The following is a 24,355-nucleotide window of genomic DNA, read 5'->3' as shown; positions in this document are numbered from 1 at the left end:
CAGCAGAGATATACATGACAATGATGACATATCCATGTAGATCCAGGCTCAGTGCCTACGACCAGGCATTGCCAGCTCTATCAGCCTTTCTTTGGCATCGACATCTAGGCTGCACTAGGCCGAGTCAGTGATTCTATCCCAGTGACATTATTGACATACCTTCTGACATGTGTCCGGCTTGTTAGGCTAGTGGTTTGCAGCCTGGATCTACCAGATCATGCGTATGTTGGCGCTGTGTTGTTACAGGAGTGCCTGCAATACAAACTCCGGGTCAGACTCTTGATAGTGAGGACCGTTCAATGGAGTCATGCTGCTGAAAGGAATCATATAGAGTGCCATAAGCGCATGCGCTTGGACATCTGCATGTAATAGCTTGGTGCGCTGACGACGCAATTGAGACTTTTTCGCAACTGACCATCTGAAGCTTCGACCGCGCGTCGTCGTCGTTCAGGGTGCAAGCTTTCGATTGCGGGAGCTGTTGTGCACTAGCTGAAGCATGCGAATCTGCTTCTTCATACGACTAATCAGCAACCATGTCGGATGCTGAATTGAAGCTGCTAAATGGGGTTGAACTCAGGTTCGCGCTGGCAAACACAGATGCAAAGCTTCAAAAACTTCTCTCTATCTACCTCTGTCCCGTTTTACTGAAGCTCGACAGTAACCATGTGGACGTGCGCTCCAAAGTCCATCAAATCATCGCAATGCTTGATGGTCGCCTACGCGAGTCTCAGAATATTTCACTGCCGTTTGATGCTCTTCTTGCGCAATACAAGAACAACGCCTTGAGCAGTTCATTGAAGGGCGTCACGTTGGCCCTGCTCAAGACGGCTCAGGAGCGCTCACAAGTCACGAGTAGCACCTTGAGTCAGCTGTTCGACGGAATACACTCTGCAGAGCAAGATCAGCAGCAAGTCCTCTTTCAGCTGGTATTTAGAATCCTGAAAGATATTCGTGTCCCATCTTCGCCAAACGAAGTCAAGGCCTTCGTCGGTGAACATGCCATCACTGATGTGAATGATCAAATATGCGCATCGAAAGTATTCTGCAAGCTGATGTTGCTGCATCTAGGTGCTTTTGCCATACGCCGAGCAGCTCAATTTGACGCAGCCAGACCGCCTTCCCTTCCAAGCGCACCAGCTGAAACTGCAATTCGAGTCAGGGCAGCCTTGATAGCCTTAGGTTCCGCTGATGGCACTGCGTCTCCTTTGCAAGGTATCAGCCAAAGCGACGCCGATTTCCTCGCACCGCAGGGTGCCAAAACATTCACCGTCGCGACACTGAATCAAACAAAACTTGGCGTTCTTCAGTTCTTATCGGTCGATGTTATGCCTGCCCGACTGCGCTTTCCTGTTGCTTTGCTTGGCTCCTTCGACCTCGATCCCAAAGTACAACAGCTTGCAACAGACATCATCAGAAGAAAGTGCGACGTGGATTGGGAGGATGCAGCGCTGGTGGAATTCGTCTACGACATGCTTTCATGGGGCCAGTCTCGATCTGGACAAGATGAGACAATGACGGGTACTGATCTATGCCAAATAAAAAGACCTCTCAGCACGCCCATCCGCATCAAGTTGCTTCAATTGTTGTCCAAGAGTAAAGTGGCAGTAGCATCATCGGATCAGGCGCTTGCTGTCATGCTTGACGGGTTTCAGGCGAAGCAAGCGAAGCTGACACAAGCCACAGTAGGCTTTGTGCATTGGTTCGCTCGAACGGCAGAGCTTGATGGCTTGCAACAGCTCACACGGCCGATTCTGATACATCTAACAAACCACTTGAATACAACAGAGGAATCTGAGAGCTCTCGGGGGTTTGCGTACATTGCTGTCGGGTTGCTAGCAAGCAGGGATGTACAATTCACACAGCAAAATCCTGACCTTATTGGCCACCTCTTTGCAAGTTTAGGTCGAGCGAAGCCCGATGTCAGGCTAGCGATCGAAGAAGCTTTGTCTAGTTGCATCAACACCTTTCGCTTTGCCTCTTCAGATGCCCTGTACGAGCTGAGGAAGATTTTGCTCAATGTGGTCGTCAATGCACCGCCTCACACACATGCTACCGCTGTGCGATTTGCACTCAACTCCTTCTCCTTCAGTGACGTTGGCGCACGCTTTATATGCTTACTTGCGGCACGTAACGGTTCCAAACCAGAAATCCAGCAGGAAGCAAGAAGAGGCCTTGATCCACACCAATTTCGACTCTTCAACCGCATGAACGATTTGAGTCTGTTACCATCAAAAGAGCAACAGGAAGCCGACCAGCACCGATACGATTTGCCAAATTTTGCAGACCTTGTCACGTGGCCTGTTCAAAATCTCGTACATGGGGAAATCCTCGACCTGTCGACCCTAGAAGAGCTGAGCCAAGACGTCGCAGAGTCTTACATTTCCTTCACTCGACGTATACTTGTTTTTGAATTGCTACAGAAAGAACAGGCACTTGCGATCGATGAAAATTGGGCGACCAAGATTGACAATGCAATCGAAAATGACGTCGAGGCTAGGTCTATCATCAGCAGTGCTCTAAAATGCTGTGGCTCTGACATGTCTGCAAGTCTGGCAAGATTTGAAAAGCTTGTCGTGCACTTCTGTCTCCAGGGGAGCAAAGCAGCCGTGTCTACGGCTCTTGAGTTACTTGTGTTGGGCTCAAATATAAAGGAGCCTCTCGGGCAGGAGCTTGCTGCCATTCGAGATCTTTCTCTGGGTGCAGCATCTGAGCTGCAATCACAATACTGCAAGATGCGAGCATTGATCAGCGTCGAACTTGGCGATACGGAGATTCACGCAGAGATCACTCGAGCACTCGAAATCTTGCAAAAACCATCAGAGTCTTTCAGCAAACGGTACGGGACGTTAATGTTTCTGCCATTTTTCACTCTCCGCTTGAAGCTGGCAGGGAAAAGTCTTGTCAGTACTGAGGTGGTTTCACTGATCCAAGAATCGATGATCAGTGGCTTGGACGAGCGCGATAGTCGACTGTGCGAAGCATCGCTTGATGGGCTTGCTCAATTAGCATTACTTGGTCTTCCGGCCAAGGTTGACTTAACTATCTTGCAGAAGCTTATCGGCAAATCGACTGATCCCCGTATCAAAGAAGCCGCTGTCGTAGCGCTTGGCTTCATCTCCCTTGGTTTCAAGGAGTCTGACAAAGAACTAAAGGACCTTATCAAGTTTCTCCTCGCTCAGCAAGACTCAAATGCAATCGACTTGTACATTGCAACGGGAGAAGCGCTTGCTATTGCATTTGGCGGATTTGACACGTCGATTGTACGCATCAAGCTAGCCCTCTATCCAGAGGCCACGGTTCCGAGTATCGGACGAGACGCCCTTTTTGCTGAAGCGCTGGACGAGATTCTTTCTGTTCATATTCGCTCACCCAAGAAGCTTTGTCGCAAGGCAGCCTGTCTTTGGCTTTTGACACTCGTTCAAGTGCTCAAGCACAGCTCTGTGTTTGAAGCTCGACTTAAGCCAATTCACAAGGCCTTCATGTCTCTTATGGCTGATCAAGATGAGTTTGTTACGGAGTCCGCCAGCCAAGGCATCCAGCTCGTCTACAAGCAGAGCGATCAGAGCACAAAGGATGAGCTTGTCTCTAGCCTCATGGGCACCTTTGCAAGTGATAGTGCTGCAAAGGCCGCGGCCGGAAATATTGGCATGTCCTCAGAAAGCGAGCTGTTTGCTCCTGGAACACTCTCGGTTGGTGACAATAACAATGTCTCTACATACAAAGACATCTGCGATCTTGCCGTCGATATGGGCAACAACGAGCTTGGTACGTATTCTGCTGCTACGACTGAACTAACAAAAGTCTACCAATTCATGTCATTGGCATCGTCTGCATCCATCTGGTCGACAAGACGAGGCTCGGCATTGGGTCTCAGCTCAATCTTAGCTAGCTCTGGTGGCAGCAGCATTCTTGCCAACAACCCGGCGCTGCTCAAGCGACTCGTTCCTCGTCTATATCGCTACAAGCACGATCCATCAAAGACGGTGGCCAAGACCATGAATGACATCTTTGCTCAAATTTGCCCCGATGAGAAGGTAGCGCTGAAGGAGCAGTTTGATGAAATCATGCGTGAATTGTTGAAGGGTTTGACAGACAGAGCTTGGCGAACAAGAGAGGCAAGCTGCAATGCTTTGGTCGGGCTGCTCCTTGGACGCAATATGAATGACCTCGAGCAGTACACTGAACAACTCTGGCAGACGTCGTTTAGGGTTCTTGACGATGTAAAAGAGAGTGTCCGAGTGGCAGCTCTGGGTCTTTGCAAAAGCCTTACCAAGCTTGTCCTGAAAGGAGTATCTGGCGATGGTTCATCTGGCAAGACTATGCTGGACGCTGCTCTGCCTATCTTCTTGCGAAATTTGAAGAGTCCTTCATTGGAAGTGAGTTCGTTTTCTCTCGAGACGCTTTTGAAACTCGTCAAGGCATCTGGTCGCGCTATTCAGCCCTACTTGGCCACGCTTGTCGAGGAGTTCATGCTTCTCACCACCAATATGGAGCCTGAAATGCTCAATTACTTGTCTTTCCACGCAGCCAAGTACAATGTCACGCAAAGCCAACTTGATGAAGCCAGACTGGCTTCTATGCGCTCAAACCCAATAATGTCAGCATTGGAGGACTGTGTCGATCAGCTTTCCGAGGAGTCTGCTCCCGAGACGATATCTCGTCTATGCAGTATCATTCGACAAACAAATGGATTGCCTACCAAAGCAGCTTGTGCTCGCTTCATCATCTCGTCATGCTCGAGGAAACCGCACTTGATGAAGCGCGAGGCAGATGCTCTTATTCAAGCGCTTTCCGGAAGTCTCAATGATGCCAGCGAGACTACACGAACTGCATACGCAGCTAGTGTCGGCTATCTTGCCCGTTTGTGTGATCCGAATAAGCTACTCAAGCTCGTTGCGTTCTTGAGCAAATCCTTCTTCAAGGCCTCCGAGCAAGATCTGACTGATGCGTTGCCACTTGTTCTCTCGGCCGTATCGCAGAATGCTCTGGATCGATTCCAGTCGCTTGCCACAAGCCTGGTGCCGATCGTCTTCCTCGGCCTCCATGAGCAAGATGAACGCATCAAGGGTCTATTCAAGTCAAGTTGGGAGCGCTGCACGACTTCGAAAGCTGCTGCCGTGCGCCTCTATCTTCCAGAAATATTGGTGCTCTGTGAGACACACTTGGTCTCGCCAGTCTGGCGTGTCAAGCAACTTGCTGCAAGGGCTTTGGCTGATGCGGCGAATGATGCCAATCTTGCCGATGTCGACTTTGAGCGCATCTTTACGCTTGTCGTGCAGGCGCTCACTGGTCGCTCATGGAACGGAAAAGAACAAGTCTTACAGGCTCTTGTTGCTCTGACGAAAGGTCGTGCAGAGACACTGTCTAACGAGAAGCTTGAACTGACGAACGCTGCACTCCTCAAGGAGTTTCGTCGCACGAGCGCAGATTACAAGCGACACGCTCTGTCAGCGATGGCAATCTACTTGAAGGCCATGCCTCGTGCCAACATCTTTGATGAGGTTGCAGCAACGGTTGTGCCATTCTTGATGCAGACATCCGGTAAAGATGCTGATGGCGATGATGAGATGGTTGATCTGGATGATGTCAATGAGAAGGATAAAGGACCATTGCGACTAGTTGTGGTTCAATCTTGCATCGCGTGTCTACTTGGTGCTGTCCGACCTGGTACTGCTTCGCAAGTGGAGCAGCTTGAAGTATGTGCCAATGTGCTGGAACATGTCTTCAAACAAAATTACCCCTGGAATGTCACTCTCCAGATCCCAGAGTCCATCACCGACCTCTACAAGAAGATACAAGGTCAGTCAACAATCCAGCTGGAGGAGGTCGGCTTTCGTCTCTGGAACATTGTCGCCGAGGTGGCTGTGGACCAATCATACATGACGTTGAGGGAGAATGCAGTCAAGTGTGCTGGTGTCATGTTGTCCACTGCAAGCAATGAGCGAAATGATGGACTGAGGTCGCATATACTTGCGCAGGCGGCGAAGCTCAAAGCACAAGAGACCAATCCAGCAATTCAAACTGCCTGGGCTACATTGCAAAGCGAATGAATAGCACGTACGCGTATTTAATGAAGGTAAGAAGAACCTACAAGCAATGCGATTAACCGTTTATATTTTAAGCCTAATGAAACACTATCATTAAAGAGGTCGCCAGGCCTCATTATTGCAAAAACGGAAGCTGAATTTGAAATCGCTCAAGCCAACCGACCGTTTCCTGAGCAGCTGCCGGGACGACAGCGGAGGCCAGCTCGACGGCCTTTGCAGCCACCAAGCCTGCCATGCGTTGAATAGGTTCACTGTACGACGCAGTCTCTGCAGCTTGACAAGCAAAAGACCGACTCGTAGTGTGGAAACCCTGTACTGCCTTGAAGTGATACCAAATTCCACCGAAAACCATGAGATGCCAGAGATTGTGCGAATTGAGGAAGAGATCAAATGTTCCAGGTCGCCATTTCTCTGGAAAGCGTGAAGCATAGACTGCTACACCAGTTGTATAGCAGAGAAGAGACTTGATGACTGGAGCGAAAAAGTAAAGTGTCCGACTTGCGGACTGTGACAAGACAATATGTGTGATGGGCACGATGCCTGAAAAGGCAATACCGAGGAAGAAGCAAATCTTGAAGCCGCGATTCTCCACCTTGTCAAAGAATTCGAACCACGGAATGATAGTACCAAGAACGCCAAGGGCGCTTGTAAAGCCGACGTAGAAGAGCTGTTTCCAGGGGTCGCAATAGAAGCCATGGTATTCCATCGTCACGATAGAGGCAGCAATCAGGACAGAGATGCCAACATAGTCCATGCACGCAAGCTTCTTCATTGCCTTGAGGTTCGCAATGTGTGCGAAGGTGTGCCACAGAGCTGAAGCGCCGAGGCATTTCAACGCTGCTGCTAGAAAGACGAAAAAGATGAGACGGTCGTAAAAAGTCATTTCGGAGAAAGCTGGTGAGCGTGGATAGGCCCAAAGTCCGACACCACAGAGGAACATGAAGCCAGCAAGATGCGTCCAAATGTTGCCTGTTTCGTTGTGAATTTGAAAGGCTGAGCAGGCACATTGAACAGGAGACGCATAGAAGCGATACCCGCCCTTGATGTAGTCATTGTTGCGCCACTCAAACGGCAGCTCTGAGTAGCTCAAAAGCCGCGTAGAAGCTGTGGCAACAGCTTGCTTGATGGCTGCAACACGCGCCGCTGCTTCTTGCGAGCCTCGGCTGATCTCCTCCTGCAAATGCGAAATCTTTTCCAAAACAGATTGCCTTCCCTCATGGAAACGAGCGTAATACGAATGTTCAATCTCATGTAGAGCATGCTCCAGGAACTTTCGAGCACCATGAATGCGTTCAGGTAAGGCTGATGCTTCGGCCTCTTCCGCTGAGACGGATGCATCATCTGGACTTGTTGAGAGAACGGCCGCACACTTGCTTTCCAATAACTTAATGACTACCAAAGCACGTCCCTTGGCTTCACCACCGACACGACAAGCCGAGTCTTTGAAGATAGTTCGCAAAGTGTCATATGCAGCGGCGAGCTTGCCGTCTGCAAGAGAAAAGTCGGACAAATCCAGCTGCGAAAGCTTACGCTCAACTCTATCCAGCACCAGGCCTAATTTGAGCAACGCAACAGATTCCTCAATAGCATCTTTGTCCGTGTTTCGCCGGCCATTGAAGGTGCGACGACGTAAAGGGAGTGGCAGGGAAGGCCGTTCTGTTCTGTTGCGCAATTGACTCGCTGTTGTTCTTGCGGATGTTTGGACGCTTTCTGATTCGGTTGATACCGCCGAGCCTGATGTAGAGGGTCTGCTGTCGCTCAGAGCAGAAGGAATGTCAAGAGAGGCGATCCTTGACGACGTCATCGAGGATTATTGGCCTGCAGAGGCTTCCTGCTGCTTGCAAAGAGAATTGCGCCTTGTTCAATACGACAGAGAGCAGTAGCCGAAGCTTCGAGGCTGGTATATGCTCCGGATAGGATGCGCCTTGATACCTGGTGGGTTGTTTCAACTTGTTTGGTAGAGTTGTGTGTTTTTCTCCTCCTTTCGCTTTCGAGGGCGAAATTTAAGGAACATCACGGCTCAGCTGCAGACCAAGTAACTACACAAGCTACAACCAGCTTCAGATCTATACCAAGCGCAATCAAAGAATCCTGCTTGGCAAGAAGTTGCAACCGATCAGGACTTGTCATTGCTCAAGATGAATGTCTGACCCTCGCCTTTGCATGGGCGACGGGCGGTCTTGCTTTCCAGCAGAGAAACCCATTGCCACAACTCACGCAACACGTCTCTTTAAACAAGCAAGATACAAGTTCCATGAAGCACGAAAGCAAATTGACAAAGCCATTCGCTACTTGAAATACGATTCATTTCATCGTCTCTATCTCTTTGCATGATGTAGCTACCCTTTCGTTCATGTGGAGGAATTCATTTGTCGTCCTTCTCACTGCGAGATTGCATCGAGTTTTCCCTCGTCATTGCGTGTCCCGTGCTTGGTTTTGTCGAGGCAAATGCAGAGGTTGCTTGCTTATCACCCGACAAGGCAGCCAGTGCTGACAAGACACCAAAGGTCGATTGCACATATGTCTTTGCATCGGTATTGCGTGATCCAACCGTCACCGTCAATGCCGTCAATTGAGACTGTGTAGCCGCTGATGATGACAGCTGTGCGCGATCCTGCTCTTTATCCAAGGCAAGTCCATTAGCCCACGCAAAAATCTCCTCATCTGCGCGATCATTGCCAAAGACAATGAGAAACCCAACTGCTCGTCCGTCCACGCTAGCAAGGACTCGCTGAGCAGCCGACGCTTTTGTAATGGCAACCGGTTCCACGACCAAGGCACCTTCCATTGGAATAGCATGCGCGCCCTGTGGTGCACAGATATCGGAAATGTGATTGCAGCATTCTGCTGCTTGTCGTTGAGCCGATACGGGATCTTCTGCTTGAGCGTAGTGGAATACCATGCGTGAATTCTGCTCCTCAATCACACTACCGGGTGTACGTTCCCTGTAGTACGTCAAGATCTCGCGAACATTGGGTTTCCAAGATAAATCAGAGGAACTTGTCAAGTTCTCCCAATTGCCTTCCTCATGTGTTCGTAGATACCCGCCATTCTCTGCAATGAGACCGAGTCGGTGGACTCGTCGGAATGTACGTTCCAACTCAGAAGGAGTGCGCTCGCTTGTGACATAAACGAGGTTTCGCTCATCTGCACATAGCTTACTGAGGACTTCGACAATTTTATTGGTGGAGGCCATGATTTGCTTGTGAGAGCCCCAGGGGAGCAACGTCCCCTCATAATCGATGAAGAAGAGTCGCGATGCCGCTTGATCGAATTGATCAAGAAAGGCGTCTGGATTGAATTTGGGTAGATCCACTGTCCTGCGTCGCTGCTGCAAGACAAAGTCGCTTTGAATACGCGAGATGAAGGTGGTTGCCCAGAGCGATGCATCATCCTCGAGAATGATCTTGTTGAGCTTCTCCCAGCGCTGATTCTTCTCTTCTTGAGACATAGTTAATGCTTGCAGGATGGCATTGGCCGTCTGCTTGTAATCAAATGGATTGATCATGAGTGAATCCTTGTCGAGCACCGTTGCTGAACCAACAAATTCACTCAAAATCAAAGGGTTCTTGAGTTTCCGTTGAGAATAAATGTACTCGTGGCAAGTCAGATTCATTCCCTCTCGCAGCGAAGTGACCATAAAGCAATCACAGATTGACAAGATGCCCAAGAACTCGTTGTAATCGATATCGTGCTCGACAAGGTGCACGGGAATGTGACCAGAGATGATATCTGTGAAGCGACCATTGATGCGATTGACAATATCTGTGATTTGTTGCTTCAGCTCAGGCTCTGTCTTTGAGTCTTGACCATATTGCAGCATAATGACACGATCTCGCCAACTTGGATTATTGGAGAGGAAGCGTTCATAGGCAAGCAGTTTCTGCTTGACGCCCTTGACTGAGTCCAACTTGTCACGACCAAAAATGATCTTCTTGCCGCCTTGTCGTTCGCGCACCGTTCGACCATACAGGCTCACCTCTGGTGCTTTCATGCAACGTTCAAGTTGTGCTGGATCCACACCAATGGGCATTGCCACGATACTGACAAAGGAGTGCTCAAGTTGGATGCCTTGTTCCAAAGCTTCAATATAGAGCAAGCGAGAACACGTCTGCTTGAAGTGGTCACAATGCGATTCCGTTTGGAATCCAATCAAATTAGCGCCCAGCATCCCTTCGAGAATCTCCATACGCATTGCAAGACATCTGAAAATTTCAGAACTTGGAAAGGTGATGTGTAGGAAGAGGCCAATCATGGCTTGTGGGTGTCGTTTTCGAATCATCCCAGGAACGAGGAGGAGGTGGTAGTCATTGACCATGACGACATCACCACGCTTATACTTGCTGCACACGAGATCAGCGAATGCTTGATTCACAGCAACATACTCCTTCCAAGATTTCTCCTCGTACACTTTTGCGCGTGGTTGATCTGGGATCTGGTAGTGGAAGAGAGGCCACAGGATGCGTTTGCAGTAGTGTGAGTAGCACGCTGAGAACTCACCATCACTGACTGTAACAATGAGGGAATCCAAGTTCACTTCAAAGTCGTTCTTGATGCGCGACATGGTGGACTTGTCAATCGCATCTGTTGCAAAACCACATGAACCCACCCACTTCACTTTCCCAATGGAGCCAGTCTGTGAAGCGGCTGCAATAGCATGTCGTAGACCGCCATTTCCCTTGAGCTGGTCAAAAATCTCATAATGCGCATTCGCATATCGCGGGTCCGTTGTGAGTGAGCGACGACGATCAGCCATTCGTAGCAAATTGGGCGAGCCTTGTTTAGGAGCTGGTTGATCTTCCATGACACAGACCTCTGCAGGCCTCGTCTTACTGGCTTGTCGTGGGAATGCTGGTCGTGTTGGCACAATCGCTGCAGGTGGGGGTGACGAAGCGCGTGATTTGGGGACTTGAAGGACCCTTTTACGTACGTTGCCCGGGATACTAGTCGTTGCCATCCCTGGAGACTGGCCCTCCCGCTGAGCAATTTGTAGGCGTGCATGGAGGGAGCTCATGCCTGATTGATGTTGGCTGCTTGACATGTCTTCGCTTGGTGCATCCACCATGAATACAGGTGTCCCGCCATTCGACTTTGGCGGTGTCGTTGGACTTGTAGGAAGTTGTGAGGGCGTGTTGAGGGTTGAATTGGGTAATGAGGAAGCAAAGGACTGCATGAGGTTTGGTACAGGAGCCAAACTTGCAGTCGGTGCTTGTGCATCTTTTTTGCCAGTCGCCGCAGAGGGACGACCTGTGTTCTGCTGCCGTTGTGCAGAGTCATCGCCTGATGGATGTCCGATTTTTGGGGACGCAGCATTGGAGTCTGTCTCTTCCACGACGAACTTGAGTGTCTTTGGGAGGAAGAGGGCACAGACAAAGGTAGTCATGATGGAGGAAGAAGCTTGAGTGGCTCACGAATGTCCCCTCCTGTCTGCTGCTACTACAGTGTCTAGCAGGCCATGACCCTCAATGTGGTTTGGTCGCGGTTGTGGTTGTTTGCTGGAAGTCGCGTCCAAGTCCAAGAGAGATGACGACGCAGCAGCATCCAGCGCAGTACGAGGTGGGCCCGTGGATCGAGAGGAGCAGAGACAGGGCGGAGGCAGTAGCTAGAGACCAGGCCCAATATATCTCATAGCTGCCATGTCTCCATGCATGCGAGAGGCCAATCTACACGGCGCCTTCTTCGCTGCCTTCTTCTGCTCCCCGGTGGCTCCACACTTGACACCGCTACCCACAACGTACACCAGCTAGCTACACACTAGACAAGAGCTAGAGAGAGCCATGCTTGCGGCCTGCTTCCGGCAAACAGCCAATCGATCACATACAGCACAGGCGACACAATTGTGTCGAGGCCTGATTGCCCAACGGCGCCTAGAAAGCACACACAAGCCAGCCAAGGAGCACTCCATCTCTCTCAGTGCCCGTAAACTCAATATCCCCTGGCAAGACGGCAAGACATCCAGCTTCCATCACGTACGTACAGTCAGTTCAAACACGACATGGCTGACAGAGCTAGATATGGCTTCGTGATCATTGTCGCAGCAAGTCCTGCTTTCACCCAGTCACACACCAACGTCTTCTCGACACCTCCCTCCTTCCTCGCGACATTGCACCGACAAACGTCGAACAAGGCGAGGAAGGACTCACGCTGACCTGGCCAGATGCACATCAAAGCTATTTCAGCTACGACTGGCTACATCGCCACTCCTACAGTCCCAAATTTCCACGGCCCGATGCACTCGAGGCGCCGCAGCACTTTTGGGGCAGTGAGATTAAGGAGTCCCTGCCGACCATTGCATACGACGATATCATGGCTTCCGATGAAGGTGTTGGTCGCTGGTTGACTCAGATCCATACATACGGATTCAGTCTCGTGGATGGCACTCCCATCGACCCAGCGGCAACACAAGCACTACTCGAACGCATCGCTTTCATTAGACAGACGCATTATGGCGGTTTCTACGATTTCACCGCTGACTTGGCACACGGTGATCTCGCCTACACGAACGTCGCCCTGCCACCGCATAATGACACCACTTACTTTTCTGATCCCGCTGGATTGCAAATGTTTCACTTGTTGGCTTTTGATGGGACCGGTGGCGAGTCGTTGCTAGTCGATGGATTCAAAGCTGCAAAACAACTAAGGCAAGACCATCCCAAAGCATACAGCACATTGTCGAGGGTACGTGTACCGACCCATTCTGCAGGAGATGTGGATAAATGCATTACACCCAGTATTGGTGGCGGTGCTTTTCCCATCCTCAATCATGATCCAGCGACTGGTTTATTGTCACAGGTTCGCTACAACAATGAAGACCGCAGTACCATGACGAGTTTCACAGATGATCGTGAAGTGGAGGATTTCTATGAAGCGTTGCAAGTATGGCATACACTACTGGTGAGTCCTGCGATGATGCTGCAATTCCCAATGAAACCGGGGCAAGCACTCATCTTTGACAATTGGCGCGTTTTGCATGGTCGCACGCAGTTTGACGCGACAAAGAGACGGATTTGTGGTGGGTATATCAGTATGGATGATTACCAAAGTCGACGCAAGCTCACGACGCGAGGTAGGGAAGCCGTCATGTTTGATCTATAAAGCCACATTCTATATCTATGCCAACAATGAAAGAGATGCTTGTAGACCTATCTACTCTGAAGCAACGGGCTTGAGCACCATTGGCTTCTGGTCCTCTGCAAAAGGCACACCCAATTCGAGAAGCTTGCAAAAGACCTTGCTAAAGTCATTGTAGAACAAGTCTTGGTCCTTGGCGTACTTCTCCACAACCTGCTTGAACTTTTTATCCTTGATGAGTGCCATATCTGTAGGAAGCATCATGAGGGATTTGGTTGTGACATCTTCAAATTGCTTAGGACCATTCCACTTCTTGTACGACCACTTCTCCTCCATCAACAGCTTGTAGTAGTCATTTGTCAATGCAGTGGGCGAAAACGTCCAAGGTCCCTTGAACCCAGAACGATCATCGTGGCAACGTCCCAAAGCATGTGCACCACTCAAAGCGACAATCTCCTCATCGTTGAAACCCATGCGATAAAAGATATTGCGGAGATGTCCCTGATCCAGGCTAGCATCTGGCAAACGTCCATCCGGTGTACAAAAGGCCACATCGCGATCCTGCCGTCCGGGTCGCCAAGGGACTTTACACTGACCCAATGACATTTCTTGAATGGCAGCAACACCTGCAAGCGTCCATAAGTCAGAGAAGGAAATCCAAGGGTGCTTGGCGTGTACTTTTTCAAGGACTGTACGGGCAGTGTGAAGACCTGCATTGGCGCCATGATCTGATTCAGGTGCCCAACGCATCGTTGCACCGTTACTGCCACCGGTGTTGGTGTCCTTGTCATACGTACCTGATGCATGCCAAGCAAGACGAACAAGGACAGGACCGTATGAACCATCGTCATACTCATCTGCATCCAACACATCCACAATGTCGTTGTAGACAGTTTGGTAGTCATGCGGGCTTGTGGCTGCTTTAATGGAATCCTTGAGATCGAGTTGTTCACCGGCAGAGTTGGTTTGAGAGTAGAGGTAGTAGCCACCTGCTCCACCAGCTGCTAGCAAACCAATAATCAAAGGCATCTTGCTACTGCTGCTGCTGCTGCTATTGCCTGCTTGAGTGGCATTGAAACGCTGTGCTGCACGCTGAGGGCGCGCAAGGGTTGCTTGCCGCTTGAATGCGTGTCTGAATGCGTATGCCGACTGCTTGAACATGTCTGCGTGCTCTCAGTCGGTTGTGTAGATGAGGGAGAGGGAGACGGTGAAGGTCAAGTTGAGGTTGCTGCTCGTTGCATGTGCTCGTTCTAGAAGTCTTAGGTCAGCCCATGCCGGCATACACGGACATCGGGATCTGGGCAGAGTATCGGGGGAATTGGGTGGCAGGCAGCACAGTAAGAGAAGGGCCTTGATATATCGCTACGCCCTTACAGTGCACCTCTTCGTCACTACTTTCAGCTGCTAGTAGATGGGACTGCTAAATCTCAGCCAATCAGAATGCAGAGAAATAAATTCTCCGGTCAGATGGGACGCAACTCTCGAGCTCGACTTTGACCTAAGGCTTGAAGTCTGGAGGCTACTGCTGGCATGGATGCAATGACTTGCTGCTAAGTTATAAGTGAATGCTAGATAATCTTGAGGTTACGCACCAAGACCAGTCCTGCGCGATCCACTCTGTTTCGCCTGCATACCGCTCTTGAACTGCTTCTCCAACTCAGCTTCTGCTTTGCGTGCCTTCTTCACAGCCTTGTCTGGCTTGTTGTCGGTAGCAGCCCCCAAAGACTCAGTGGTAACCTCACCAGCAGCCTTGCCACCGCCCATCAGCTTCATGAACTTGGCAGACTTCTCGCCGAGCGACGACGCTGCACCATCAGCCCAACTTCCAGCTGCGCCAGTACTGCTTGGTCGTGTTCGCTTGGCAACGACATCAGTCTCTTGCCTCAGCAAACGCTTGCGTTCTCGCTCAGCTTCAATTTTGGCAATCTGAGAAAGGTCAGCATTGTCGATGGGCAAATTCAAGAAGAGGGCTTCATACTCTTTGTTCGGCTTGAAAGGCCTTCTTAGAGGCCTTCCTGATAGCTTTCGCTGCATGTCTTCTTGCCCGGGCCTCTGCTTTTGTTTCACCACGGTTGTTGAGCCTTGGCTGCCGAGCTGGACCCTTTCTGGTGGGCGCATCCTCTTCACTCGAAGATGACGAAGAAGCGTCACTTCCCTCCTCTGCCTTCTTGGCCTCCTTGGCAGCAAGTTTGGCTTGCTTCTTGGCGGCCTTCTCCGCTGCCTTTTCTTCCTTTTTCGCCTCCTTCTCCGCCTGCCGTCTTGCTTTACGGTTTCCCACTGACTCACCGTCTTCTGTGAGAGCAGGGATCGGTTCGGTGGGTGCTGCAGTGTTTCCCTGGCCTGCCTTCTTTGCAGCCTTGCGAGCCAATTTGGCAGCCTTTCTTGCTGCCTTGTCAACGGCCTTATCTTTTGGTTCCTCTGTCTCTGCAGGTTGACTAGTAGCGTCTGTACCTTGCTCAGCGGGCGCTGCTGCCTCTTCAGCAGCCTTCTTATCTCGCTTCATCTGCTCCTTCTTCATAGCAGCAGGACCTTTCAGCTTCTTAATCTCATCCAACGTTCGCTGCTTCTTATTGCCCTGTTGAGGACCTTCGCCCGTTTCACCAAAAGATCGCTTTTGACCACGCAAGTCAGGCGCACGATGCGCTTGTCTGTTATTGCGACTATTCAAGACCGCTGCACGACCCCGAAAGGGATCATTCGATCTCGCCAAACGAGAAGGATGAATCCCACCCAATTCTCCCTCCACTGGAGTCGTCATACCTGATGCAGTGGCAGAACCAGCAGAGTCTTGAAGTTGTAGGGCGGCTTTCGCAGCCATTTGCTCAATGAAGGCTGTTCGATCTGCTTTTGCTTGGATGTCTTCTGCTGTAGGAGGTGCTGATCCCTTCTTGGCAGGTCTGCCACTTGGCTTTTTACGATTATACAGGCCCATTTCTCAGTGATGTGTTTGCTTGAAATTGGTCCAGAGCTATTCTATTGTCACAGTATTGTGCTTCTCTCTTTTTTCTGGCCATTTCTCTCACGCCAGAACTGGGCGTCATGAACACGACACGGACACGCCTGTTGAACCAAGTTGCAGCAGCACAGGCAAGGATGTCTGTCAGAGAAATCACTACCTCCAACGACTTTGCATCCCTCAAAAACAACAGCGCACTTCTCATTGTTGATTTCTTTGCGACCTGGTGCGGGCCATGTAAGGTCATTGCACCGCGATTCGCTCAACTGGCTGCACGACCAGAAAACAAAGGCGCTGTATTCATTAAAGTGGATGTGGATAAAGTACGGGACGTGGCACAATCATGTGGTGTGACAGCGATGCCTACATTTCAATGCTTTCACAAGGGTAAGAAGGTGGATGAGTTGAAGGGTGCGGATCCATCGCGCTTGGATGCCATGATTAAGAAGCAAGTAGCCAAATATGGTGCTGCAGAGGGAGCATCTGGTGATGCGAGTGGGTCTGGTAGTGGATCAGGCAGTACGGGATCGTTGAATGGCAATATTGATGTCAAGCAGCTTGAAATGAGCAATGCCACAGAAAGCAGTGCTGTGCGCGCTCTGTTTGATCCCAACAGCAAGACGGTTGTGACGTCTGACAGTGATGAGCAACTCATGCTCTACATTCCTTTCCAGGAGTCATGCAAAGTACACAGTCTTGTGGTGCGTGTGAATCCTGAGAAACGGCAACATGCACCGAGCACATTGAAGTTGTTTGTCAATCAGCCCAACATCTTGTCCTTTGACGATGCAGGTTCTTTGCCTGCAACACAGGAGATCACAGATGTGCAGTATAATGAGAAGGGAGAGGCAACAATTGCTCTGCGCTATGTCAAGTTCCAGAAGTGCATCTCGCTGGTGGTCTTTATCGAGGCCAATTGCGGTGAGGAGGAGGCGACGATGCTGCGCAGTATTGAGGTTCTGGGTGAGGTGGGTGCCAATAATGCGAGTGGGCCTATCAAGAAGGTGGAGGATGATTGAGCTGTAGCGGCTGTAGACTATAGTCGTCATCGATCACTGGCTATTTGTGACTGTCGCTCAGTTTCGCGTCTTTTTCAAAACAAAAACAAAAACTGGCAACAACAAACCACACCGCTGCTGCTGCTACTCTTATTGCTGCTAATATTGCTACTGCTCCTGCTCCTGCTACTGCTGCAGGGCCATAGACAGCCACCGTTTCACCCGCCATGGGTCTCTTTGGCGTCTCCACTCCCGCACGGAGCGACAAAACAGCCTCGACAATGGAACAAACACAAAACTCCATCAACATGACCTTCGACCACGTCGAATCCTTCGTCGAACCTGCAAAGCCCAAACAATCAGGAAGGCCTGTACTGGTTCCTCGCAGCGCCAATCGCAGAGCTGGTGAGTTTACACCTATTTTGCGATCCAGTAAGAAAGTGAGGAGGCCGTTGCCCTTCTCTGTCAAACGCGGTCTAGATGATGCCAGCGGGTCTGCCGCTGCTGCCACACCTGGTCGGAATGGTACATTCAATCAAAGCGACGTGAGCGCCTTTACCTCTGGCTTATCACCTGTTCCCCGTGGCAAGGATGGTAGTGTTTTTGGTGGTACAGAACATACAGCGCGTACCCGTCAGGCGCGCTCACAAGGCCGTTTCGCGTCTCCCTCAGCGCGTTCAGAGATGTTGGAAGGCGGTGGTGGTATGCGAGAGCAAGAGAAACTCATGGATCAGATGAAGAAGGACAATTGGGAACTCAAACTCAAAGTCTTCTTGTTGGAAAAACAAATGCACCAATCCTCACCGGAACATGTACAGCAAGCCCTCAAGGAGAACATCGACTTTAAGATTGAACAGGCGTCGTTTGCGCGAGAACTAAACAAGTATAAACGACTGCTTGCTGAACAAGAGCAAAAAGTCGCTTCCCTCGGTGATCGCGTCGAAGCCAGTGTCAACTGCGCCTTGCCACATATGACGGATGAAGACCGCGATATTTTGGAGGAACTCGAGCGCGAGCGCGATGATCTCCTCAATGAAGCTGAAGACCACCAGTACCAGATTCGCGAGTTGGGAGCACAAGTCGAGAGCCTGGCAGAGTCACAAACACAAGTGGCGGAGCTGCAGGAGGAAATCGAGTCACTCAAGGAGAAGCTCGAACAGGCTGATGCTGCCCAAGAAGAAGCTGATCAAGCTGCTCTCAAGCTCAGCGAAGCGGAAGACCAAATGCTTGCGCTGCGTGATGAACTCGCTTCCCTTCAATCAAAGCATGACGACTTGCTCTCCCAGACACGCTCAGCAGACGATGATATTGTCAATTTGCTACGTGACCAAGTCGATGAGAAGGCCAACATCATTTTGGATTTGACAACTAAATTACGCAGTGCCGAGCGCGAGACGAGTGCCGTGCAAGCACGTCTCGAGAGTGTCTCTTCGCGTGCTGCCGCCTTGGAAGAACGCAATGATTCCCTCGAAGCTGAACATGACGATATGCGCACTGCACACGATACGCTACAAGCCTCGCATGATCAATATGAGATTCAAGCCAATGCGCTTCAACAAGAACAAGCACAACTCAAGCAGGCATTGCAAAAAGCACAGGACGGCTTGGAGATGCTACAAGCGGAATTGGCTGAACGGCAAGAAGATATTTTGGAATTGCAAGGTGCTTTGCAGGATCGCTCTATGGAAGTTCGATCATTGGAAGAGCGTGCCGAGGCGCGCGCTGAGCGATCTCGCATGGGTGGTCAATCAGTCGATGAGGTTGAGCGCCTTGAACAGGCATTGCAAGAGGCGAACCAGGAAGGTGAAGCGATGCAACAGGAGCTCGAAGGTCTCTACACTCAGATTGAACAGCTCGAAGCAGAAGCTGCCGAAGCAGGTCAGTCACCCACACCGACAACGAAAATAAGCTAATAGACAGTTGAACGTGAACAGAGCAAGCAACGTGAATTGGATGCGTTGCAGCGTCAATACCTGCAATCTCAAAGCAAAGCAGATTCCATTGAGCGCGAAGCCACAGGTCTGCGACTCAAATTGGAGAGTCAGCAAGTCCGTGTCACATCACTCGAAGCACAAATCAAGCAGCTCGAAACATCTGGCGATGCAGCTGCGAATGATGTGCATGATCGTTTGCGAGAGGCGAATGCCGAGTTGCGCGGTCAGCTTGAGGATTTGGAGATGGCGTTGCGCGAGAAGGAGGAGGACTTGGACGCTGCACAGGATGAGCTTCTCAAGATGGAGGCATCACTGGAGCGTGCACAAGCTGCTGCCACCTCTACACAATCTGCTGTTGGCTCTGTTGAGACTCAGCTTCAGCAAGCCCAGCTACGCGTTGCAGTCGAAGAAGACAAGGCCCTACAGCTTTCCAAAACTCTGCAACAAACACGCTCACAGCTCGCTGACGCACAACAGCAATACAACCTGGACTTGCAAGAAGCACGCCGGCAAGCGAGTTCAGAGGAGGAAAAGGCACATGCACTCAATACCTCTTTGCTCAACATTCGCGCCATGCTCGCCGAGACGCAACTCTCACACAAGGGTGAAGTCAATACATTAACACGCTCGCATGCTGCTGAACGATCAGCTCTTGAAGCCAAGACTCGCGAGCTTGACTCTGCACTCACTGCGCACGTGGCACAAGCTGAGCGTGCCCTGCAGCAGCATGAAGAAACAGCAAGTGCTACTGCACGAGAACTGGCAGGTGCGCGAAATCAAATCATGCAGCTTGAATCGACCATTTCGCGTTTGTCGCAGGTGGAAGAGACGACGAGTAGCGATCATGCCAAGTTCAAGGAAGCCTTGCAAGCTGAATCTTCTCGTCACCAGATTCGCGAGCGTGAATTGCAACAGCAGGTGGATACGCTTGAGCTACAAAAGCTTGACCTCAAGCAAGAACTGGAGACTCGAATTGGAGAATTGCACCGTCTGCAAGATCAAGTTCGTACAGCATCAGCTTCTGAGGAGGACATGCGTCGTGAAGTGACAATGCTGCAGCAACAACTCGATGATGCACAAATGGACCTGCAAACGCATCAAGATCAACTCAAGGACCGCAGCTTTGCCGTGCATGATTCGTCCAGCCGTGTCGCCAAGCTCGAGAGCAAAGTTCAGGAACTTTCTGAAACCTTGCAGTCTGCCAAGAAGGCGCATCAAGCGGCTCAGGCTGGAGCAGCTGAGCAAATTGCCGCTGAGAGTGACAAGGCTGCTTCAGCGATAGCCAACCTCCATGCGGCACAATCAAAAATCACTGCCCTTGAGCAGGAAAAGAAGCGCTCTGAGCTGAACCTGCATGCAGCAGACACACGCATCATTCACAGCAATACGCGCATCTCCGAGCTACAGGCTGAATGCGAAGCCTTGGAATTGAGACTGGAGCAATCGGCTTCTCAGGATGCACAGTCTGAGCAAGCGCGTCACGACCAGGACGAATCGGAACAGACACGTCTTCGCAAGGAAGTAGCGTCATTGAAGCAACAGATCGAAGAGCTCAAGGTACAGGTAGATGAGGTGGTCGCTGAGCGTGACTTGTTGATGGAGCAGAATGATGAGGCTGCTCTTGCACTCGAACAACATCAAGTGGATGCCGACCATCAGGCTTCCGCCCTTTCTGCGCAATGCAAGGATGTCGAGACACAATTGCAGCAGGAGCGCGTCAAGGTCGAGAATCTTACTCAGCAACATCGAGAGGCACTTGACGCTTGTGCTCAGCTTGAATCCGACAAACACAGAACGATGCTCGAGTTGGCAGATGCAAAGGACGCCTTGGTACTCGCCAAGCAAAAAGCTGCTGATGTCACATTCAAGGCTGGCTCTGGCGATGAGCAAGCTTCTAGTCTGCAGCGCGAGGTAGAGCGCTTGTCACAGCAGACTCAAGAACTATCTGCCCAACTGGAAGATGCCAAAGCCCAATCAGACAGATCGTCGGCCCGTGTTGCTGAGCTTGAAGATCAACTCTACTATGCCGACGAAGACCTGAGGCAGGCCGAAGACAAGGAAACTGCTCTGCAGGAGGAGCTGGCCTTGCATGGCACTGACGCTGATACGCGTGTTGAACGCGCCGAACAAGAACTTGCCGCATGTCAAGAAGAGCTGGCTCAACAAGACAAGGAGCGTTTGCTGTTGGAGGAAGCGAAGCGTGCTCTCGAGAATGAGGTGGCCGCAAAGCAAGCTGAAGTGGTCAGACTGTCCATTCCTGAACGCGAGAGCTACGGTCGTCGCAGCCGTGGTCTGGATGAGGCTGAACGTACGTCAAGCTTACAAGTACAAAGGCTGTCCTCGGAACGCGATAGCCTTGCTCGAGACCTGGCCACCGCGCGTCGTCAAGCGGATGAGATGAAGCAACAGCTTACACGTCTACAGCAGCAGAACGGTGTCGCCTCAGCTGCGGCTGCATTGCGCACACGTCAGCAAGAACAAGCGCTGGCTGATGAGGTTGCACAAGGCAAGCGCACCATTGGTCACTTGGAGCAAGAACTGTTCCGAAAGCAAAGCAAGCTGGACGAGTACAAGGCGTACGCTGCCGACAAGGCGTCCCTCGTTCAAAAGTTGGAGCGCAGGTCTTTGAAGCTCGAGCAGCAACTCTCGTCATCAGCATCGAGTCTTTCTTCTGGGTACGAGAGAGCTACACATCGGGGCAAGCACGTCTCGGCACCTGCGCAAGAGCTTCAGGAAGAGAAGCATAAGCACGAGGCTGAGCTCGCAGGACTGCTCAAGATGTTGCGTTACCTCAAATCCAAGACTGACAGGCTTTCGTCACACAAGGCTGCTTTGCAATTCGTCAAGCGATACTATGATCTCCAAATCACCAGCTTTGAAGCTTGCAATCAAGCCAATCTCGCCATCATCCGACAAATTGGTATCTACCCAGATATGGACTTTTTGTCCGGCAAGCGCAAGTCCTTCCGAAGTGCCGTGCTCGCAGTCATTGCACTGGGCAGAATGCAAAAGCAGGCAAATGTGTGGCGTGCGGAACGGGACAGCAAGGATCGCATCGAGCATGTCTTTCAGAAGCGACGAGCACAGGAGAATGCGATGCGGGCGGGCTCTCGACCTTAGATGGCCATTGTAGGTTTGTATATCAATTGCTGTATTGACGATGTTCATGTTCTTACTTGCAAAGTACTCGTTGGCAATCAGCATCAGAGCGAGTGCGAGCTGACTTGTGCCAGTGGAGAAATCGTCAGCTTCGAGGAGATTGCTGAGGTCTACAATCGGTGTCAAGCGTTTTCCGTCAGGCGATATCAACATTGTGTAGCTAGCGAAAGTCCAATTTAAACGGTGAGCAAGGCCAGCTGCGATGAGATTGATGGCATGTTAAGCTGAATCGATCATCGCGAAAGGGGATATGAATACGGGAGAAGGCTACAACTGCAAGGCGATAAGCACCGATGATAATCAGAAGTGCTTGGTCGATATAACGTTGCTCGCCATGGAGCCCAAAGGTAGACTGCTAGTCCTAGGCCGAACAGTCCTTGGGGCTGTGCAACTCATTGCAGCACGTCTTCAAAATGGACTCCTTCAGGGCTTTAATATTTCGGGAGTCCTTACAGGCTTCCCAGCCGGCATTGTAACAAGGGATTTTAAAAAGCTTTTCAGCATCGCATGTACCGACGCACTCCTGCATCGAGTACTGATTGGATATCGTCCCATTCTTGAGACAGCTGTTGAGGACGCATTTCGCGATTGTGGAACTCAAGCTTTGGTCTGCGAGAGTAGGCGGCAGCGATGGCAAGCCAACGGCGATGGCGGCAGCGAGAGCGTAAAAGAGTCTGAAGCCTGGCATCCTAGCATCTGTGTTAGTATCAATCAAGCTCTGATGATATAGTGGTACCTAGAGTTCGATTCAACGACGGATTGTTCCCACTACCTGTGATGTTGGTCTGGGAACAGGATTGTGATCTGTGGGCTATGGGCCTTTGATGTGCTGCAGTGGAAAAGCCTCCGTGACTTGCTCTAGAGTCTAGACTCGTATTTGAAATTGTGCAGTATGCTCGCTGAGATGTGCCAAACAAAGTGGTAAATCATGCTTGTGCAGAATCGCAAACAATCTTGCTGTGCGGCTTTCAAATTTCCCCCTGAAAATTTGTCAAAACGCTTCCCTCTCTGGTCCCGCGCCGCAATACGCAGTGACACTTCAGAGGCTATTATATGGCATGATCGGGGATTCAGGTGCCCGGCATCGAAGTAGGCCCAACACTGGTGTCAAGCGCGCCTTGTGATCAAGGGAAGAATGCGTTATCCCAGGGGATTTATCAGTGCAGAGGAGAAATGTTCTATAGTTAGAAATAATGAGAACGTAGAAGTTGACGTGTCTACCAGCACATTGTGCATATTTAAAGCTGGGCGAAACTTGAGCTTTCCTGGCATCGACCATCATGGGACATGTGTAGTAGCATCCCACATGGTCATGTTGTCCAGCATGCTGCACACATTTGCAAATATCTAGTATGCCGCAATGTGCCAAGCAAAGAGTCGTCGGCCATACTACGGCATAATCCAGCAAAACATGCTTGATGTGCGGCTTCCCAATTTCCCCCTGAAAATGATAGGTCAAGAGATTCCCTCTGCCCGACAAAACACGGTTTTTGTAATGCATCTTGACACATCAATGGTCTCTGATACAATCTAGGCAAAGCTATCATAAGATCTCTGCAGCTATAGACGAGTCAGACCCCAACAATAACAGTGGTACACAGTGCTGTCCTACGTCTCAACACCAATCAAAAACAGGGGAAGAACCCTATCGACAATCAAGCTGCCTCCTGCTGAAGCTTTTCATAACAGAATCTCTCGCAATCGTCTTTGCTATGGCGAGATTTGGGGCTGGGTAGCGGCAGCTGCAGCGCGTCAATGTTCATGGCTGGCCAAATTCTGTCTCCTATCAGCACAAGGATGCTGCTCGTATTTCGGGCTAGTCCGGCCGCATTGATACTTCCGGACGATGGGAGAAGACATTGATGAAGAGCCTTCATGGCATGAAAATGGTTTTGGGTGTTCAGGCCGGCGTCTGAATTGTCGGCCATTGCGACGTGTCGATTTCAAAATACATTCAGAGCACATGTTGTATATACAGTCAAGCCGGTCAGGATACGAAGCACTGAGATATCGTGAGCCTAGAAGGACCGATCTAGACTCAATTAGCTAGTACCGGACCATGTAGCATGTGTTGAGATGCGTGTAGTTGTTAATAGGCATATCAATTACTCCCAAAAGTCTGCTGCGATGCTGAGTCTAGACGTTTGACGACTGAAACAGCCATGTAGGACCAAGCCGTCTCTTGTGCAT

General features: G+C 50.6%; 8 protein-coding genes across 8 annotated transcripts; 4 read left to right on the top strand and 4 right to left on the bottom strand.

The window, feature by feature from the left end:
* The first annotated feature begins 259 nt into the window (after window positions 1-259).
* On the top strand, window positions 260-6,129 carry BCR37DRAFT_1457 (proteasome stabiliser-domain-containing protein). Its single transcript, XM_040866090.1, has 3 exons — window positions 260-3,765; window positions 3,802-6,076; window positions 6,123-6,129. Exons 1-2 carry the CDS (start codon window positions 534-536, stop codon window positions 6,048-6,050), a joined length of 5,481 nt encoding a protein of 1,826 aa, XP_040728071.1. The 5' UTR covers window positions 260-533; the 3' UTR covers window positions 6,051-6,076; window positions 6,123-6,129.
* BCR37DRAFT_375436 (hemolysin-III related-domain-containing protein) lies at window positions 6,091-8,010 on the bottom strand. Its single transcript, XM_040868378.1, has one exon. It carries the CDS (start codon window positions 7,849-7,851, stop codon window positions 6,163-6,165), a length of 1,689 nt encoding a protein of 562 aa, XP_040728070.1. The 5' UTR covers window positions 7,852-8,010; the 3' UTR covers window positions 6,091-6,162.
* A 307-nt stretch (window positions 8,011-8,317) lies between these two features.
* BCR37DRAFT_375435 (glycosyltransferase family 20-domain-containing protein) lies at window positions 8,318-11,687 on the bottom strand. Its single transcript, XM_040868377.1, has one exon. It carries the CDS (start codon window positions 11,428-11,430, stop codon window positions 8,413-8,415), a length of 3,018 nt encoding a protein of 1,005 aa, XP_040728069.1. The 5' UTR covers window positions 11,431-11,687; the 3' UTR covers window positions 8,318-8,412.
* Window positions 11,574-13,298, top strand: BCR37DRAFT_1216 (uncharacterized protein). The gene is made up of 2 exons (XM_040865996.1): window positions 11,574-12,016; window positions 12,060-13,298. Exons 1-2 carry the CDS (start codon window positions 11,825-11,827, stop codon window positions 13,140-13,142), a joined length of 1,275 nt encoding a protein of 424 aa, XP_040728068.1. The 5' UTR covers window positions 11,574-11,824; the 3' UTR covers window positions 13,143-13,298.
* On the bottom strand, window positions 13,112-14,441 carry BCR37DRAFT_375433 (heme peroxidase). Its single transcript, XM_040868376.1, has one exon. The coding sequence runs from the start codon at window positions 14,277-14,279 to the stop codon at window positions 13,194-13,196; it is 1,086 nt and encodes a 361-aa protein (XP_040728067.1). The 5' UTR covers window positions 14,280-14,441; the 3' UTR covers window positions 13,112-13,193.
* A 210-nt stretch (window positions 14,442-14,651) lies between these two features.
* On the bottom strand, window positions 14,652-15,228 carry BCR37DRAFT_375430 (uncharacterized protein). Its single transcript, XM_040868375.1, has one exon. The coding sequence runs from the start codon at window positions 15,150-15,152 to the stop codon at window positions 14,703-14,705; it is 450 nt and encodes a 149-aa protein (XP_040728066.1). The 5' UTR covers window positions 15,153-15,228; the 3' UTR covers window positions 14,652-14,702.
* Window positions 15,229-16,211: 983 nt separating this feature from the next.
* On the top strand, window positions 16,212-17,093 carry BCR37DRAFT_363165 (thioredoxin-like I protein Txl1; the record flags this gene model as incomplete). Its single annotated transcript, XM_040868240.1, has 1 exon — window positions 16,212-17,093. One exon carries the CDS (start codon window positions 16,212-16,214, stop codon window positions 17,091-17,093), a length of 882 nt encoding a protein of 293 aa, XP_040728065.1.
* A 119-nt stretch (window positions 17,094-17,212) lies between these two features.
* Window positions 17,213-22,227, top strand: BCR37DRAFT_411270 (uncharacterized protein). Its single transcript, XM_040872194.1, has 2 exons — window positions 17,213-18,950; window positions 18,993-22,227. The coding sequence occupies exons 1-2, from the start codon at window positions 17,300-17,302 to the stop codon at window positions 22,124-22,126; spliced, it is 4,785 nt and encodes a 1,594-aa protein (XP_040728064.1). The 5' UTR covers window positions 17,213-17,299; the 3' UTR covers window positions 22,127-22,227.
* The last annotated feature ends 2,128 nt before the right edge of the window (window positions 22,228-24,355 follow it).

The sequence above is a fragment of the Protomyces lactucae-debilis genome (genome assembly GCF_002105105.1).
Source record: "Protomyces lactucae-debilis strain 12-1054 chromosome Unknown BCR37scaffold_1, whole genome shotgun sequence".
Taxonomy (NCBI): domain Eukaryota; kingdom Fungi; phylum Ascomycota; class Taphrinomycetes; order Taphrinales; family Protomycetaceae; genus Protomyces; species Protomyces lactucae-debilis.
This window is presented reverse-complemented; position numbering and strand designations above follow the sequence as displayed.